The sequence below is a fragment of the Harpia harpyja genome, chromosome 17 (genome assembly GCF_026419915.1).
Source record: "Harpia harpyja isolate bHarHar1 chromosome 17, bHarHar1 primary haplotype, whole genome shotgun sequence".
Lineage (NCBI taxonomy): Eukaryota > Metazoa > Chordata > Aves > Accipitriformes > Accipitridae > Harpia > Harpia harpyja.
In genome coordinates, this window is record NC_068956.1 from 27,040,414 (window position 1) to 27,060,897 (window position 20,484).

Below are 20,484 nucleotides of genomic sequence, written 5' to 3' on the forward strand. Positions count from 1 at the left end.
CTGCTGTCTAGAAGCCTATACTTCTATACACTTTTTGAAATTACAGACAATACTCTCCATCTCTTTGCAAATCATCTCTTTTTCATCCAGATGGCTACCAAGAACCAAGCATATGCAGGCAAGGAAATACGCTGGGTGTGGCAATGCATCTTGTTTTTCATTATGCTAAAAGGAAATTTTCTTCCTTTTATGGATGAGATGTATTTAAAAAAAACAGCCACAAACTGCCCCTTTATACTGTTGTCTTATAAATAGAATATGCTGGGTTTTTTAAATTGCCAAGACTAATAAAAGTAGGGGAAACTATATTTTACAGAGACTTTTAGCTATTAAAAGACTATATATTTTCTTTGTGTTGAAGACTTTTCCTTCGTTCTTCTATGTGTTAATCAAGTCTGCAGGGGGTGTCACAAGGGATGAGTTGCATTTTCTTCTGAAAATTTTTTAAAAATAATTGTGATATAGAAATTGGAGAAAGGACATGGCAACTAGAGGGTGGAGAATGTGTGCTGGGAGAGGAAGCAGATAATGATAGAGCAGATAACCCAATTAGACAAATGGAGGGATAGGAATGGGGGGGGGGGGCTTATTTTTTATATTAGAGTTTTGTTAGTTTGTATTCTTCACCCTTTTTTGCTCACAAACTAAAACTCTAGTTTTTGGGGGGTTGGGGTTTTTTTTGCTATCTCAGTCAAACAGATTGAGTGTCTTTGCAGGATACTATGGAGAAGCTGTGATGGTGGTTCACAGGTGGCTGCCTGATGCAAGAACAGAATTGTACTTTCTACCACAATCGTGTTCAGAGTCTTGCTTCTGTGGGGACTGTAAATGCCTTGATGTTGCTTTATATCACTTTCCTGTTTTGGGGGGAAGCTGATAAGGAGGAGCAGTAAAATGCAGAAACTGACTTCACTGAGTGTCAGACTTAAATGGGCAACTGAAAAGTAAGCCCTGATTTGCCAGGAAAGAGTTTTCTCAGTAATATCAGTGGAGACTACAAAGCTCTGTTTTGACTAGGTTTGTTTTACTGTATTATCTTTACTACTGAAAGTATAAAAAGAACAGGCTATTTCTTTAATGTATGTACCAGTACACAGTAACTTTAAATTCTTGTATCTACTTTTAGGATTAATGCATGTGCTTAAAACTTCTCTGTTGGTTTTTTTTGGTTTTTTTTTTCTCCCCCCCCAGAATTTAAACAAGCAAGCTTATGATTTGGCAAAGGCTTTACTAAAGAGGACAGCGCAAGCAATTGAACCCTACATTACTAATGTAAGTGAAGACTGCAAACAAATATGGAAGTCAATACATTTTTTTACTGAGCTGTATTATAAAAAGAATGAATTGCATGTAGTCCAATAGGGCTGTAAAATAACTTTTTACAAACTCTCAATTGTTCTTTGAGAGAATTGTTATATTAATGAAGCACTGTGTAACCTGTCCCTTTGAGTCTAATTCTTTACCATATAGAAACTACTAAGTCCTTAACAATTTTGATTTCTGAAATGCAATGGATGGTTTACTTTTTGCTGTCTTGGGAGACCTTGCACTTCAATCCTTAATGTGACTGGAAGACCAAATGTACTTATATGTATTGTTCTGATAAAAATATATAAACACATTGTTCCTGTGGTAAAGTTCTTTTTCTAGTGAGGAGATGAGACTATTTAGAAGCTAAGACAAGTGAAGATAGAGCAGAATTTTAATGCCATTGTCACAGGAAAAGAAGAGGAAACAGAATCTAAGAATAGATAGTAAGGAAGAAAACCAACGAGTGGATTGAGGATTGTAGCCAAGCTGAATGTAGGCATCACAGACATTGTAAGAGAAGAGGGATGAGAGGAAGTAAAGATCAGACAGGAGTATGCTTTAACTTAAGTTGCACAATAGGGAAACAAAAAATTACACACACACACACCCTTTTTTGGTTGTTTTTTTGTTTTGTTTTTTAAGTAGTTAAGAATTTAGCAGGTCTCATGGCAGCTATCCAAAGCCTCAGGACCTTGAAAACAATAGAAAATCTTCAATACTTTTTGTTGTTTTCAGACTTTTAACACTTGTGGTACTTGTAAAGTGGGTACCTTCTAAGATTTAAAAAAATCTTCAGTGAAAACTTTTACTTCAAACCTGCTGTTGGGAAGGTATTGCTACATGGGGATGGGTTTTTAATGTTGTTTATCTGTAAAGTTAGATTACAAACTGGGTGACGTTTTGTGGGTTTTAAGGAAGTCTGTACAATAAGAATCTTCCTTGTATGGAAAATATGTATATGTAGTCTTCTGTTCTTGGTTTCCCACAAGTGGGAAATATTATGCTGTCTGGTTTCTTTGTTTTGAAGGTTACTTTCTTTCTTGAAATATACTAAAGACACAGTAGGAGTTAGTTTCCTAACCAGGAATATATACATTCCAGGCAACTCTGTATCCGGAAAAGGAAAACTTTTCTGCAAGACAGTACCAAGTCTTTAACTTCTAACAAAATACACTTATCTGTTATTTTCTAGTCATTACTAGAAACTGTTGACTTTTTCTATTGCATCACTTTTTGGGGTTCACTTTATAACCTTAAAAAGTGGTAGCTTTCATGGTTTTAGTTTCTTTACTGACATGATTAACCTTGTCAGGTATAGAGGGTCATGATGTTCATCTGTCCCAAGTTTGAGAATAGGAGACTGAAGTGTCAGTTAAGTGTATTCTGTTGCATTAGTGGCAAGTGGAAACACTATAATTTGTTTAGCCACACTGGTGTATTGTTTTAGCCCAAAGAGAAGAAAAATTTTTGCAATTATGTCCTCCCCCTTCCACGTAGGGTAGTATGTTCCTCTTTAGCTGCTTCTTACCCATCTATTATGAGAGGATATAGTTGAAAGTAGTGTGGAATTAATATTTCATATTAGAAAATATTTTCTTTAATGAGAAGTATGAAGATTCCCTCAAACCTGTCAAGTTTACCAAGAAAGAATAATTGCTTTACAGCTGCATTATGCTGCTTGTAAATAAAAATTCTGGAACAGTCAGTTATTAATTCCTACGCTTTTACTTACACCTCCTTAACCTGTCACCTGTGTAGTATAGTAATTAGCTAGTTGTTTCAGCCTTGTTTTGACTAAATGTTAGAATACTTTTAAAATTATTGTTCTCAGTAGTGAAATAACTGTAAATATAGTCACATTATAAAAAGATCTGATACACTGGAACTCCTCTAAAGTTATGTTTCTTAAATTATTTGTAGGCCTGCTGTAGTAAACTAAACATCACTTTTACTGTGTTTTCCTTTACGTGTAATACTGAATATAAAACAATGATATTTTAAGATGTCTACTACAGAATCCTGATCTATATGTGCCCCCCCCCCCTTTTTTTTTATTAGTGGTGAAATAGATGTTGTAAGATTAAAAGGTGCATTTAGTGGTAGACAAGCAAAGGATTTAGAAGAATGTATATATACTCTTGTTATTGATGTATACTCTGTTTTATTTTCCAGTTCTTTAATCAGGTCCTCATGCTGGGTAAAACATCAATTAGTGACCTGTCAGAGCATGTGTTTGACTTGATTCTGGAGTTATACAATATTGACAGTCACCTCTTGCTTTCTGTTCTACCACAGCTTGAATTCAAACTTAAGGTAAACACTTCTTATCCTTTCCTATATATTTGAAGCGTGTGTGCTTTGACTGTTAATGTTTTGGTTTTTTTTTTTTTTTTTTACTGTTCATCAAATTATTTGGCATATAAAACTAATACATGTAAAACATATCTTTGCATTGTTTAAAGGAAAACTCAGAAAAGCCCTCAAGAAGAGTAATTCAACTTCAAATGTATTGACCTACAGCGCACGTATGCCTGTGTTTGGGTTTTGGTTGGTGTTTTTTGGGGGCTTGTATCTTTCAAGCAATAACTTGATTTTTTGCTGACTTGAGAATCTGACCTGTTTTGTTCCTTGGTTTACTGTAGTATTTATTTTGAAGGGCTTTAATATATTGAAAGTACCTTGTGCTGCTAGCTGTGCAGAGAAGCTACATCTGTTTGGAATAGTGAATTTTGGCAGGGAAAAGTTGGGACTCCATGTTAATGGTAACTGATGTACTGACCATTTTATCCAAATAGAAGGTCTGTGACAGGTGGAAACAGAGCATTGGATTCCATAAATATGTCTTGTACTCATTGCTGTAATGACTTTTATGATGTTTCAGGCTTATTTCTTGTGTCTGAAAGGGTAGCTGGTGCTAGCAATCTATTTTAATAGGTATTTTTCTTTTTGACTTCCTACCATTTCAGACTGTCTCCATCACTTGGAGAAATCCAGTATAACAGCTGCTACTCCCTTTATTCTGCACTACTTTTATTCTGTTTGTCGTTCCACAGGGTTTCTGTGGAAGTGGGGAATTTGATTAGTTTTGTATTACTAGGTTTGAAAGTGATCTGTTACTAAACTTGAGGGCTAAAGTGCAGTGGGCCACTTCTAAATTTGCATGTATTTTTATTATCAAGGACACATTTTAGGTGTGTAGAACCTTTGGCCTGTTCTCATTGCAGTATTTATTATTTTAGTGGCTTGTTCGTGCCTATTATTTTTTCACTAATGTTGCTAGGCAGGCACATTATACTCGTTGGATGAGTTGTTTTTTAATGGTTTTATCTTTCCATTCACATTTCCAAAAGAAGGAGGGTTCAATTTACTGCTTGCTGTCTGTGTCTTAAAAGTAGACCTTTTTCAGCCTTTAATTCCTGTTCTTACAGATGGCGAACAATTATCGTTCTCATTCCAATAAAAACAGTACTTCTGCAGCTGAAGCTGTTATTCAAGAGATTTAATCTTAACTGCTGCCACATCCTTTTTTTCATAGCCATAATTGCAGTAACCTTTCCATCTTTAGGTCCATTTAAAACTTCAGGTTCTTGAATTGTCTTCCTCTTCCTTCATTGACTCTCATATTCTGCTATTTCAGTACGAACTTCTATTTTTTTTAATCTTATTTTACCACTGGAATCAGCAAGTTTAGTAGCCCAAGACTGTCAACCTTTTTTCTTTTCCCCCTCCCCCTGGAACAACTTCTGTTCTCTGCCTTCAACTGGGTGATTTTGGCCCTAAGCGTTTCCATGTTTTCTTTGTACTTTTTAATTTACAACACATTTGTAAATGGTTGCATTTCTGTTCTTTGTTTAGTATACTCTTTTTAGATGATAAACATGTATTTTGTTGCTTTTCGTCCCCTTGATCCTTAGTGCAGTTTTCTCCTTGTGGCCTGAACCCTTGAGGGTAAGGTGGTTCATGTCGAGGTTCCAAGATCCAGTTTAACAATGTTTCCAATAGACATGTACATTCTGATATTTACTTTCTTAATGCTCTTATTCCTTGATGTCTTTGTGAACTCAGTACAGTTTGTAGCTATTCTGAGGGCATGGTGCAGCTTCTGTTTGAATCATCTTGTTGCTTTAGGTGTGTGGTTTTGATGCCTTAAGTTGCAAGGACAAATAATATATGCCTATTTTGTCCTATTGGCTGTCAATTGTGGCTTGACCCATCTTTTACAGAAAAAAACTAACCCTCTATTTGGAATAGGATAATCCTGGTTTAAATCCTGAGACACTGGAACAGGTAGCCGGGGGACGTTGTGGATGCCCCATCCCTGGCAGTGTTCAAGGTCAGGCTGGATGGGGCTTTGAGCAACCTGGTCTAGTTGAAGATGTCCCTGCTCATGGCAGGGGGTTGGACTAGATGATCTTTAAAGGTCCCTTCCAACTCAAACCGTTTTATGGCTCTAAATGAGTTGAGAGTTCTGTAAGATCTTTCTGTGGTTAAAAGGGTACTTTGAAGATGAATGTTCTGAAATACTAATGAAACATGGTCAGCCTATGTTTTTTTCTGAGATCAACACAAGTTTGTTCTTTATGCAGACCTGCCAGCGATGATTAAATACTTCCTACTCCAACAATAGCTGTGGTTTTATTCTAAACAGCAGCAGCTAGTGTCAAGCATTTTTAATTCAGGTCCAGGTAAATAGCACGTTAGTGTGTTGAGAAGAGAGTGTGATTTCAGTGAAACTCAGAGTGCTTATGTTAGAAGGCAGCTAATGTTTTGCTGCTTCGAATAAAAAGAAACTGGACAGCAGTATCCCTGTTGGCTTAATGAAGCCTTGGATCAGGTGGGTGGTAAAGGAGAAAAATATGCTTGGCAGCCCATATTGAAAAATGGGAGAGGGGAGGTGTGTTTTTGAATAAAGGTCAATGAAAGTTAATGGTAAAATAACCATGAACTTCAGTGAGCTCTGCATGCCATTCAGAGCTTGACTAGATAGATGATTTTGGCTTTTCTGGATTTGGTATGTAGTACTGCGTCTTTATCCATGCCCGTAGTTTAAGAGCCTTGTCTTCTGAGCTCACGCACTGTGGACTCCCAGGTATTTAAGTAGAAGTTTGTGGAGTATATTTAGGTCAAATGCATAGTTTCACAGGGATGTCCAGTTTTTGTTCTAGGAGATTGTCTGATATGGCTCTTAAATATACAGGTGTAATAATAGAAGTCAAATACTAGGGGCAAATACTCAAGTAATGCTTATGGGACTACCGGTGGGATAGTTACTCTATTCTAAGATCTCATATTACTGCTTTGCTGCTTAAGAGGTTTGTATTACCCTTAAAGCAGGTGACGTTGAAGGAAAGCTGTGGCTGTCTCACCTCTTGAGTTGTCAATTTTGAGGAGTTAAGATGTGTCAGAATGAGGTCATCGTGCATGCAAGTAGACATACGATCTGTGCTGTTCAAAGATAAATTGAGTAATTGCTCTCTGTGTTTTTGAAAACGTGCATTTTCTTTTATAATTGGTTTCAAAAGCAGTGAGTAAAAAAAATAATTTGGGGCCAGATGAAGTAGACTCATGGTAGACTATCTGAGCAAGACACCAAATGTTCTGGCTCACTTTAAAGCTGATGCTTTAAAAAAAAATATTTTCAGGTGCAAACTTGGCGAGTTCTGCATGAATTTGAACAGAACCTAGTATTTTTGATCATTTCAATGAAATTTAAAATAAATAAATCAGTTTCTTAAAGTATTTTCTTATGTTTTGCTGTAGTTGGAACCATATTTATCTAAAAGTTGTTCTTTTTAAATTCTTTTGACATTATCTAAAAAGTCTTTTTGCCAGTAGAGAATGATAAATGGTTACTTTCACACAGATGTTAAACAATTTTAATTTTTTTTTTTTATTGGCCCTATCATGTAAAGGCTGAAGAACAATGAAGGTCAGCTCAATAGGGCACAGGACTTTAAAATAAATTGGGAAGTAACAATTAGGCCTCCATGTAAGAAAAGAATGATGTGACATAGGATTTTCAAAGGCAAATATTACAGAACTTGATTACTGATAACCTGAAAAAAATTTCTTCACTATTTTGGGATGTCATTTGGCAACAAAGTGGGAAATTATTAGCCAAACAAGAGAAGACAGGAATTCCTGGAAGAATGATAACGTGGTTAAAGACTTTGAAGGATTGTCCTTGAGAAACTCCATCTGAATGTTCTAATGGTATATGTATTTTGCTTCCTGTTACTGAGCACTTTAAAGAGAAATGTAGTTTAGTTCGTTCATCCTTCTTTCCTTCCTTTTTTCTTGAGATGCATCAAGGAGACAGATGTTCTGGTCCTGGAGCCATGTGATTACTGACAAGTCTTGTTTGGTGAATGGAATGAGTCCATTTACACTGAGGGTAGCCTTTCCAGCTACGCTTCCTCCATCCAAAGCAAAATGCTTGTTCATGTCAATTAATTTGTAATAACATTGCGAGACTGAGATGTACACCGCCACCATGATGTCCTCTGAAGTAACTTGAAATACTGAGCTGAATATAAAAAGATATTGATGCTTATGGAGAACTATTTCTGTGCTGCATGCCTCTTTGGTTCTGTGTATGCATTCTTCCTGTGATTTCTCCATTTTCTTGTGGTTGGTGCTGCTGGGAGTTTTTTCACTGTACTTTATCCCAAGGACAGTAGGTGCCAGAGACTTGAGTGTCACACCAGCCACCTTGCTTTTATCTTAACATCATTCATTTCTTGAGCTTAGTGGGCTGATGCTACCACCACCAGGTATTATCAGCCAGTAACATCTTTGGATGGAGTGGATAGAGTTGTTTTGTAAGTCTTCTGGTGACAGATCATCTTTAGATAACCTGTTGCCTTTTGGCCAAGGGAGGAAAGTGCGCTGAATTGTCTAGACATGTAGATGACTTTTCAGGAATTTTAAGGGCATGCTGCAGAACTGGTGCACGTTTCTCTGGAAGAATGCAAAGTGTAGTGCTGTTTGTAGATATGCTGTGCTATCAAGTCTTCTGGAGTCTCCTTGCTTGAGTCTGGCTCATTGAAGTTTATGGTTTCTAGTTGTCTTGTGTGACAGGCATAACCACTATTATCGGGTGCCAGTGGAGATTGTCTGTATGCCATTTTGGTGCTGTCCTCTTAATCATTTCTGCATAAGAGAGAGCTTAAAAGTACATCTGATATGGAGTAAATGGCACATTTCAGTTCCACTTCGTACTTGAAAAGCAAGGTCTGGTAATTCACTGGGTCAAGTTGCTGAACAAATTGTTTCTAATGCTTTGTAGATAGAATACAGTGCACGGTGTTATAGTATCCATATTGGAAAAACTATCATTCTGTCTTGGAGTGTGTGCTTCAGTAATGCTGGTGGACATACCCCTTCTTTCTTAAGGGGTCTTTGCTGTCTTTTTTGGAGGATTATGTGGCTGTGGTGATGGACAACTCAGCAATCATTTAAAACTCTCACAATGTTGCAGAAACTGGATCTCAGTCCTGCTTTGTTGGAAGCTGTTGAAGTTTCAACAGTATGCTGTTGTTGGCAGTTCACATGCCCGATGTCTCCAATTACTGACCGCTCCAACTAATCATCTACAAAGAGCTGTAACTGTGCTTAGTGGGAGGTCATGTCCGGGCTTCTCCCATGAATGTGCTTGGTTTATGGTGAATCTGTATTCTGCCTGCGCTTAAGAGAAGTACTGAGCTCTGTCTGAGGACAGACTGAAATCTGTGAAGTCTTTTGGATGTAACCCTGTTTCATGATTGCAAGTGCTCCCATGCTCCCTTCCATAAATTCTAGTTAGAGTGAAGGCGGGGGGGAGGTGCTCTTGATCTTGATTGTTCCAATTTTGAGGACTTTCTCAAAATTTTTGAGAAAAAAAACCCTTTTTCTTGAAGGACACTGAAAGCTCTCGGTATTCTTGACTTGTGAACAAACCCTGAAAGAACATGTATCACACTGACCTTAGGGTACTCAGTCTCGCAGTATGGGTGCTGGGCGTTTCTCTGATAGTTTCTCTGATAGTGATCCTGTTTCTCTAACCTGATTCTTCCTCGTATCAGCAACTTTTCCACTAGCTGTATGTGAACCAGAATTTCCATATAGTGTCTTGTTTCTTTGCTTCTAAACATTTCGTGGCACGTTTTGAGAATGAAGTGGTGGTGTTTTTCTCCACAGCAACCAGGTGAGCTTCACTGAGTACTCTCCACTGCCTTCCAGTTCATTGGGCTGCCTTGTTCTCAGCCTCTGTGGCTGATGGGAGTTCGAGGACGTGAACAAATGTCTGTGTGTCTGTGACATTACCTGACAGGATCCAAATCTCTTGCTCTCCATCTCCCTGAACTTCTTTTGCACTCTTCGTGGCAGGAAGCCTCTTGGTTTATCTTCATGGGATCAGGGTCTTACGGAAGTTCTAGACTGTCTCTTTGAGTGTGAGAAAAATCCAAGGGCTTTCCTGTCAGTGACCAAACAGATTTTTGACCATGTATAGAGGGGTTAAGAAACTGTTAGTATGGAACTTGTGAGAGACCTTAGGTGCCTCAGTAACTCTGTTGTGCATATTTACTATTTTGTATCTAAACAATGTGGCCACCTAGTGTTCAAGCACCTTGCCCTTTTGGTACAACCAGTGACCACACAGTTTGGTCATGGTGCCAGGTAATTTTAACTGCTGTGAGAATTGTACATGTTGACTTGGATGAAGAATGAAAGATTGCTGGCAGTAACTGGTATTCTCTGAAATGTGCAGCTTTTTTGTGCTTTATTCACTCAGTTGCTTTTTCTGTCCTATCCTATCCCAAGAATCTTCTAAGTATGTTTGAAGAGAATTGAAATGCAGTCAGGTGTGTGCAAATAGAAGTGGACAAACTAGTTATCCTTTTGGGTCTGGCTGGGATGGAGTTAATTTTCTTTGTAGCAGCCTGTATGGGTACTGTACTTTATATTTGTGGCTAAAACTGTTGATAGAACACTAATGTTTTGGCTGTTGCTGAACAGTGCTTGCACAGGTAAAGGTTTTTTCCCCCACCATGAGTAGGCTGAGGCAGGGCAGGAGGTTGAGAGGGGACACATGCTCAGCAATAAAAGCTCAGGAAAAGGAGGAGGAAGGGGGAGGATGTTTGTGTTCACGGTGTTTGTCTTCCCCAACAAGCGCTATGCATGCTGAGATCCCATTTTCCAGGAACTGGCGAGATATCTGCCTGCCAATGGAAAGTAGTGAATGAATTCCTCTTTTTGCTTTACTTGTGCACACAGCTTTTTCTTTACCCATTAAACTGTCATTATTTGATCCATGAGCCTTTTAACCTTCTGTTTTCTCCCCTTCCCCTCTCTGTACAGGAGAGGAGAGTGAGTGAGAGGCTGGGTGGGTGTTTGCCTTTTGGCCAGTGTCAACCCACCACACCTTTACGGATTTTGTAAAGAAAAAGCTCCTATGTTCTCATGTGGCAGAAAAGGAGTACTGTTAAACTCAACATTGAGAGCTGTGTCAAATCATGGTTGCTTCTTACTGGTAATTATTTTTTTACCTAATTTTGGAAAGGAGCCTGGGGGATTAGCAGGAGAATGTGCACTGAAATTCATTTAACTTAACCTCTTCTGTGAGGGTCAGTGATTTGTGCCTGATCTTGGCATTTTAAGGTGGTGTGTTTAGAGATCTCGCATTGACACGGAAGCATTATTGGTGCAGGAGAGAACAGAGTTAAGAACGTATTGTTGCATAGGTCAGCTTGTAAAGAAAACTGATATTCCTTCATTCAAATTTGGTATTTGAATTTTATAAGTTTGTATTTCTGAAAATAAGTACCATTTTAATAGTCAGAAGAATGAAAAGCTCATTAATGGAGTATTTAGGAAATAACCATAATGGGTTTTAGATCTTTATTTTACCATCTTACTAAGCCAATGTCATGTAATGAATAAAATCAATAAGATGTTGACTTCTATTATTGTAGAGCTGCCTTTCTTCCTGCATATGGTAGTTAAAATTTTTGGCAAGTTTCAGGTGATGTGTCCACTTCTGTTCCCAAATCCCCCCAGATCCTCAGTGCTGCATATGCTTTTGGACTTTGTATCGATAACAATCTGACCAACTACAGCTGCTGTTAGTGACAGACCCTAATATCTAGGCAGAAGAGCCTGTGTGTTGGGAGCACATATGGGGAACTGAAAATACCAGTGTTCAATGTCAAATTTTATTGACAAATCATTATGGAACACTAGTAAGCATAAAGAGTGCTGGATCATACCTAAGAAAAGAGGTGAAGGATGTGACTCTTCAAGTATACAATGTCTCATAGAATGGAGAAGGATTAAGATTTTTTTTTTAAGAGTTCATGATACTAATTTTTTTACCTCAGAAGAAGAAGTAGAGATTAAAGTAGAATAAAGGAGAGAGACTGTAGTAGTGATGCATTCATTTAATAAGAAGTACAGGTTGATTTTTTTTATTACCTTTAGGAGCTTATATAAGACTTTTTCAAGGAGACCAACATTTGGGCACAAATTCAGAAACTACCAAATACTCTTGGTCCATAATCACAAATATTCATTGTTTCTACAAACAGGACTAGAAACACGAGTGGGTTGTCTTACAGTTGGATTAGTGGGTAATACAGTGAAAGCTGCTTCTGCCGCTAATAATTCATTAAGGATATTTTAGTTGCTTTGATTGGGTTTTTTTAATGCCTCTTCTCTATATTTCTGGCTCTGTAATTTGCTCTGTAATTTAGTAGTTGAATGTTCAGTGTACTCCTGACCCCTCCACTCCTCCCTCCCCACCCTCTGGGGTTTCTTGCTCTGGATCTGTGGTGGTTACCTAGAGAAATACAGAAATGCTTGATATTTTTTTAATATTTTGTTGGTTTAAGCAGGAGTGCATGGGGTGTGAGTAATGGAGATTGGACTAATATAGGCTACAAAAAATATATAAAATTCTTAACCATGAGGGCACAGAATAAGAATTTGTGGTGTAACGGATACTTACAGGCTGAGACTCATAAAGAAAAAAGATACCGTTTATTGCAGATTAAGAGGAGGAGATTCTAGATGGCTTTCAGTAATACCAATCTGAATTTTAATTGGAAAAGTTAGTCAAATGCAGACAAATGTGTTAGTGGATTTACTATTAATGCTGCTAATACTTAATACTAAAGTGTATTGGGAAGAATTATGGTCTTTTGTAATGTAATATATCAGTGTTAGAGATTTCTTCATCCTTAACTTGTCTTGCTCTGTTACTTTAAGGATTTTACAAATGCTTTTACTGTTCTTAGGGAGCTGAATTAAAAGGACATGCTGTCAAACTTTTCAGCCCATTTATGGTACTGAGGAGAAAAAGTTGGTCTTTAAGACTATGATGTTGTATTAGAGAACTGACAGCTACATTGCTCTCTTATTTCTTGTTCACATTCAAAAGGTGATGTTGAACTAATAAGAATGTCAAAAATGGTAAAAAAGAACAGTATTTTAAACAGTCCTTGTCTTTATTACCAGAAAAAAAAGGCTGAAATAATAAGGGGTGAGTAGTATCTAGTTAATATCAACTAATTTTAGCTATTCCCTTTTTAAAGAAGTGCTGCAGCCAGTTGGTTTAAGAAGTTTTAAATGCCAGTTTAATAAGCAAAAGAAAAAATTTGGTGAACAGTAAGTACATGCTAACTGCACAATTGTTAGCACACGTTTCCGAAGTATATATTAAGCTTCAAATGCTGTGTGCTGTATTAAACAAGTGTAATGCAAACCAATGATAATGAAAATATACTGGAGAAAGCCTTGTTTTATCTCTGTTAGCACTAATTTTAAATATGAAAGAAAAGTATCTGTGTAACTCAGCATTTTTAAATATAAATGCTTAAATACAGGACCAGATCCTGTGCATCTCAGATCTTGGGTACTTAATCTGATGTTCTCTAAAAACTTGTTTTCTGAAAACTTTTTTCTTTTTAACTAAAAGTTTGTAAACACTATTCTAGAGAACTGTAAACCTTTATGTGCAGACAAATGTAGAATGAGTTTTGTGGGTTTTGTGTTGTGCTTGAATTTGTGTAAACTTGTACAGGCACGTATCAGATTTCCTAACATGTTCAGTAACCTGTAAATGAGGGTTAAAAAGATATATGTATGTGTATTTTTCACCAGGCTTTGTTCACATTGGGTTTTGTCTCTACACAGTATTTCATTTTCACTACCTTTATTTTTTTCTTCTCCCAATAATAGTGAAGGTTTTTTGTCGAGATACACATTTGTATACAAGAAAAGTCTATTAATCTGTATTATGATATTGCTACAGGTGTGTAAGTGTATTGGTTACAAAACACAATGCTTGGGGTTTGTTTTTTGTGGGTTTGGTGGTTTTTTTTTTTCTTTTAATTTAAAAAAACAAATGTGTTCATTTTCCAGAGCAATGACAATGAAGAACGCCTGCAGGTTGTAAAACTTCTAGCAAAAATGTTTGGGGCAAAGGATTCGGAGCTGGCATCTCAAAACAAGCCACTTTGGCAGTGCTATCTGGGGAGGTATATGCTGGTTTAGTTCCCTTCCTAGGAGGGGAAAAACATTGAATGAAGTATAATCCAACCCTTTTTTTTTTTTTTTTTTTTTTTAAGCGACACTGCTAAGTGCAAGTTCTCTCGTGCTGCTTTAGCTGAAAATAATGCTAAAGAGATTATTTTACATACATCTTCTGCATCTGTGATTCTGCAGAGTGAACAATTACAAATCATTCCTTTTTAGTTCATTTTTTTGCAAGTATCTATTGCCATTGTCAAGGAAAAGGAATAGTTTAATTTCTTCACAAGTGAAACTATTCAACAATGGATTAATTCTAAAACAGCATCAAATGACATTTGCATTATCAGGCGATGTTAGAACTGGCTTTGAGGCTTTTATGTACAGTATTTGTATACTGGTTTCAATTTTTTTTTAATGGTAGGAGTGCCTTAAAAGAGGTATGTAGTATTTACAATGCTGAAACACTTAGTCTTTTGTTTTTAAATACTCTGCCAGTTTGAGACAGAAAATATAGCTGGAGCTTGTAGTCAGGAGAAACCTAAGTATGGCTACTATGATGAAAATGTTTTTGATTTGAGTAAATGAGGATAAACTCTGTAATTTAAACATCTGCAGTAGTTGATAATGTAGCATTCAATCGTATCAAAACCAGAGTCCTCAAAGAAATGCTACTTCTAAAAGTACAGAAAATTTAATTGAGGGATAGCCTTTTGCTTGGGAGTATATAACTATTTAAAACATTGCATGTTGTCAAAAAATACCAGATCTAATTGGGCCCAAAGGAAAATGCTTCATTGTGTTACAATGTGAAGCGATGTGAATATGTGCAATCTGTTGTTTATAATTACTGTTTTCAACTAGTTATGAATCACACATATTTACTTTTTTTCAAGGATTTTAACTAAGGCGTAATAGCTGTGTTATTAAAGGAACCATTCTTAGAATCTCTTGATTTTGAAAACATACTTGGTTTTTACTAAAACAGTTATTCCTTAAAACGACTTTGATAAATAAGCATTTCAACAGCAATAATGTTCTAAAATTTGATTTTTAGTTTGTTTAAAACCAAGCATTTTGAGGGTAGCTTGAAAATGCATCTGATTTTTCAAGAGTTGTTTGTAACTCTCATTACATCAATAGTTTTATTATAAAAATTACTTATATCAAAATTAAACATGAGAAAATACTAGTTCTCAAGCATCAAACCTAATTCAGTCTTTCAAAATGAAATCTTACAGAAGTTGAAGTGATCCATCTTGGAAGACATTTGTACGAGGGTAGATGCCCATTTGTTTGCTGTCTGTCATAGAGTTTAAAGAGGGGACAAATATTGCAGTCTTATAAAACCTTTAGTTGCTGATACATGTTTCATGGTTAATTGTGTGGAGTATTACAGAAAAGATAGTTAAAATATGTCAGACGTCTTTCTAATAAATAGTTGTTGTCTGCCTGGGTGTCTTTCATGTGTACCAGGAGAGGGTATTTCTCTTCATGTTCAGAACATGAATTAATAAATGAGTACAAGAATTTTTTCTTAAGCTAAAGGCAGTCTAACTTAATACTGTGAAATGAGGGATGTTTTATGTATGTAACTGTGCATGGGAAGCATGGAAATATTTTCAGAGGTATTTCAGATTGTGCAGAAATAAACTAATTGCTTTGGTAGAAGTGATACTTTTGTTGTTGTAATGCATTGTCTTGTTTCTAAATAGGTTTAATGATATCCATGTACCTATTCGTCTTGAATGTGTGAAATTTGCGAGTCACTGCCTTATGAACCATCCTGACCTAGCAAAAGACTTAACAGGTACCAGATTTATTATAACATTAAAATACAATTTTAAGTCTCCTGGAAAAGTCTGGAAGGTTAGTTGTAATCCTAAGTAACGTTGTCAGATGTTGTGGAGGACATAATTGAGGTTGGAGTTTTAAGTCAGAGTCCCTGCCTTCAGTGCTGCTTCTCAGGCTGAGGGGATTGTACATAAAGAATGGCATAACCAAAGAGATCACTCTTCCTCTCTTAGAGTAGTTGCATTCCCAACTGCTGTTGAAATTAAGCACCATGGGATCAGGCAGAGACAGCCTGGCTAACCTAATGGTCATGGCATTTATTAATTGGGGTGCAGAGTGGAGACTTCAGTTCCACAAAGCTGAAATGTATAAATATTATGCAGCCACTGTCTAAAACATGAAAACAGTCCTCATAACTGTGACCACAGCCATTGGTTCTTGCTCCTTCAGATCAAACACAGCCTGTAATTCAAGACCTCTATAGGAAGAAGGCAACTGGCATAAATAGAAGTGTTTAGTATTTGTTGTTCCCAGTGTCTTAATGAAAAAAGTGTAATTAAAGAGAATTGGTTGGCTTGGTTTTTTCCCCCTCAAAGTGTATATGGCGACGGTATCTCCCCCTGATCAATAAACTCCTACTTCTTGTAGTTTTTCAGAGGTAACATTTTTGTCTGTTTGCTCTAAGGAGGGAATTTAAAGGGCTGTTAAGTGCATGGGATTGCTCTCCTGCTTGCTGAGCGTTTGTCAAGTTAGACGCAAATGCAGGCAGGCTGGAGTCATCCTGTAGTTATTGGTATTGTTAAGCCAGCTTAAAAAAAAAAAGTTTCTGGAAATTTCTTTAATGGAGTGGTAAAGATATTTCCTCTTTGATTATCAGAATTGTATTTTCAAGGATTTCTTTTTTCTTTTTTACATTGCAGAAAGACTTTGTGCCCCCTCTAATGGTATCCTCTGGGAAATGTAATTTTGCTTGCCCCTCCTCTCTCTCCCCACAGTGCTTATCGAAGTCAAATTGTTGAAAAATTTCTCTGACTCACTGGTGTTTGGGACCAGAATTGTTTTGTGCAATGGCATTTGTTCTTCCTTTGTTTTAGTTTATTACGTGTTCTTGTGGAACAAAATTGTTTTGTTTTTTTTTTAAAAACTCTTATTTGGATTTCAAATTTTATAACCTCCATAAGTGCAAAGCTTTATTTCTTGATGTGCTTGTTCAACACTTGTGCTGATTACCAGAAATGTTAATGGCCAGTATTTCAGATGAGACTTGAAAATTTTCACTGGTCATTGAACAGTAATAAGAGAACAGTAACTCTGGTTATTTCATCTGGAGTAAACTTTGAATTTTCAATGTTTCTTAATGTTCTCAATGTTTCACTGATGTATGCTCTGTACAGTGATCTTAATAACTTTTGTGTGCATTTTCCTACCCGTTTGTGCTTTTAAATTAACCTAAAATACATACTTCTAGAAAGATAAATGAACTTTGCCATTTTATCAGCTTTCGAAAATAATAGGTAGTTAACATGTATGACACTTCCAAGCAGAAATCTTAAAATGTTGATAAGATTATTGATGCTACCAAATAAGTAGCAATGGGCCAAAATAATTCAGAAAAATTGTTTTAAGATTAATGAACTAGAATGTGTCTAAATAAGCATTATAGCTTGGTCAAAGAGCATGCTTTTGAAGTATGTCTCTTGATTTGTCCCTGCTTACAATGCTTACATGGCTCACACTGTGGAGTGTTCTTGGAGCATGTGAACTAGATTCCTTGTGGATAATACAGAAGTTGTGATCAGGAGTGCAACTAATGTGCTCCAGCAGCCAAAGGGGATGGACTCTGCAGGAAGAGAGTAGCCTCTAGCCTGAAGTAAGACTTTAAAATGTATATAGCGTGGTTATCAAGTTCTCAGCACTGTCTGTTCTGTTCTACAGATCCAATTCTGTTTGGCTATAGTAGTTGCTAATGTAGACATAAGCTAACTATTATAAGAAATAATAAAAAAAAAAAGTAACCCCATAACTCTTAATTTCCATAATGCCAGAAATATAAATATTTGATATTCCAAGCAAATATAAAGTTTTACTGACATTCCAGTTAATCTTAGAGAAAACTGTTAGTTTCTTATTGTTGATGCTCAGAACAGTAGAAAGCCATGTTTTCTGTTTGTCAGTTGAGTACTGTCTAGAGAAAGAAAAGTAGCTGAAGTTGTATACCTACAATGAAATACTTATTCTATTTTTTTCCAGAATATCTTAAAGTAAGGTCACATGATCCTGAAGAGGCCATAAGGCATGATGTTATAGTATCCATAGTTACTGCTGCTAAAAAAGATCTTTTGCTTGTCAATGATCACCTGCTTAATTTTGTCAGAGAACGAACACTGGACAAGCGGGTAAGACATAATTAGTATTAATAATGGCTGTACGTTATGTTTCCAAACTCTAATTTAGCTTTTTAAAGAGCAGTGCTTCTCAAAAATGCTGAACTAATTTTAAAATGATGAATGAAAAGCAATATAATGCAAAAAATATTTTAGCGATCTATTTAATGAGGCATCTTTTGCCTTTGACTGGAACGCCACATTTTTAATATGTTGTATTTTTATTTAAGGTAGTATGATAAAAAAAAAATAGGCTGAAGCACAATGTTGTTCCAGTTGGCTAGTTTTAGTAAAATTTTTTAGTAAAATTGGACCCTTGTAAAACATTCTAACATTTTCTTAAGAAATTTTGCAAGCAGGTTTCAAAATGTATTGTAGATTACTGATGAGAAACATTCTACCATCAGAGGTAGCTAGTTTACCTGCTTTTAATTAGATCATTGGAAGACTGCAAATCAGTGTGGTAGCTTTCGAATTTGCATAGTCTTGAAAATTAGTTTCACTATGTTTCATTATTTGATAAAATTTGAGGTTTGCTGCTTATGTTAAAGCATGGTAAACAAGGCTGTTGATGGCAAACTTTTAAAATTAACATTATCACTTGATTTTTTTCATTTGGTGACATGCTTTCCCCTGTTGCACACATAATAATACAATCGCACATATTCAGTATAGATGGTGAGAAAAGGTGTTGGCTTAAATTTGTAACGATTCTAAATTCAAGAGGCATACTTGCATAGTAGTTACCGATGTTGAAAGGTTTAGCATAACAGATATGATGCAGTATGTGTCCTAATGGAAAGTGTTGCACTTAGAACTCTATTTAACATTTTTGTAAATTGAATGATTTTATTTTGGTGTAGAATAGGAAATACCTGTCAGGAAATTCTGCAGTCTTTTCAGTTTTGAGTTTTGAACTACTAAACTGGGTACTATTTCTTTTTCTCAAGTGGAGAGTGAGGAAGGAAGCTATGATGGGACTTGCACAGATATACAAGAAGTATTCATTACAATCAGAAGCAGGAAAAGAAGCTGCAAAACAGATATCATGGATCAAAGATAAACTTCTGCATATATATTATCAAAACAGTATTGATGACAGGTAAGTCAGTCGTGAAAACTAGGTGGTTCTGTGGATAAGCGTGGTAACTTATTATGCAGATTTGTATTTCCTTTGTGCTTAATTGCTGACAAGAAGGAGAAGATGTGATAATCCTGTATGTTTTGATCCAGTGTGTAATCTTATGCAGCTGCAGCCAAATGTTTTCCTCTGTTGTTTTCTTTTCTTTTCTTTTTTTTTTTTTTTTTTTTAAGGCCAAAAGTGATCCTAAAGGGTCAGATAGGTTGGAATACTTGAAAATTTTTAGCTGTACTTCACCACTGCTTCAGTAAAGGAGATTTTTATATTTCAGTAGCTTGCTAATTTTTATGTTAAAATTCAGTAAGTAAAATTGCTTTAACGATCTTGCTGTAGATTCGCGTGTTGTTCCTGTACGCTTTAAAGATAAGTCTAGTACAAGTAGGGACAACAGTTAAGACATCTCACTCTGCAAAAGGTTAGTTTTTCTGTACTGTAATAGCCATGAATTAGAGCCTTGTCCTGGATTTGTGGTGAAAGCAGTGCCTCTGTCGTACCAGCTATAGCCTTGTATATGGTTGTTCGTATTGAAAAATAAGTGGTGGACATAGGGAACTAGTTTGGGAACTAGTCCACCTTGACTAATCAAGGCCATCTTGATGTCTTTGGAAACGAGCCTTTGGCCTTCACAGCATGATCAGATACAAATGGCATTGCAAACCCATACAAGTCTTTTCAAAAACTCACAGCTTCAAAAAGTCATCTTCAAAATAAGCAATTATTTCATGGTACCATGGAAGTGGACAGAACTGTCTGGATCTTCAGATCCAGTCTTGCCCACTCACATTTTTCTTAAACTTCAGGATCTTTTTAAACTAACTGGGTTTGGGTTTTGATCACTTGCTCCAATTGTGCATAAGGATTTTCTTCTCTTTTCTAGCCTAAACGTACATGATTGGGGTTTTTTTTACCTATTTATCCTATTCTATTAATGTTGACCTGAATTTGCAGAAGTCTTGGGCCTTCTTGGTATTTAAGATTGCAACATGGGCTTCGTTTTCCTTTTGTTTTTTCTTTTCAGTCTTTCCTAGGTAACTGGCAGACCCATACCTTCCTTGCCTCCTGTTTCCAAATAAGGAGCTTCCATGTTATAGCAGAAGCTTTTAATAATTCCCTTGTGAATGTATCTGCATTTTTATTGTGGAAGCAAAAGAAATGGGATAAACTCAGCCCTTGGGGAAGCGGCCAGGGAGGGGTGGAGGGAAGTCAGCTCCTTCTGACTAGTATCTGAATCCTCCTTCTGGGCTTCATGATAATGTGTGATATAATCAAGATGATACTACTTTTTTTTATTTTAGGCCAATTAATTTGGGTCAGTTCATGAATTTACCCCAATACTGACCTGTAATG

At 36.4% G+C, this 20,484-nt stretch overlaps 1 protein-coding gene across 4 annotated transcripts in view; it reads left to right on the top strand.

Moving 5' to 3' along the window:
• The window catches only part of PDS5B (PDS5 cohesin associated factor B), a 124,295-nt gene that overhangs the window by 38,658 nt on the left and 65,153 nt on the right, over window positions 1–20,484 (top strand). For all 4 annotated transcript variants that reach the window (XM_052812212.1, XM_052812213.1, XM_052812214.1 and 1 more), the window contains 6 exons: window positions 1,192–1,272; window positions 3,484–3,624; window positions 13,711–13,826; window positions 15,534–15,628; window positions 17,863–18,008; window positions 18,947–19,098. In XM_052812212.1, the coding sequence (XP_052668172.1) occupies window positions 1,192–1,272; window positions 3,484–3,624; window positions 13,711–13,826; window positions 15,534–15,628; window positions 17,863–18,008; window positions 18,947–19,098 (731 nt within the window). The remainder of the gene's footprint in view (window positions 1–1,191; window positions 1,273–3,483; window positions 3,625–13,710; window positions 13,827–15,533; window positions 15,629–17,862; window positions 18,009–18,946; window positions 19,099–20,484) is intronic.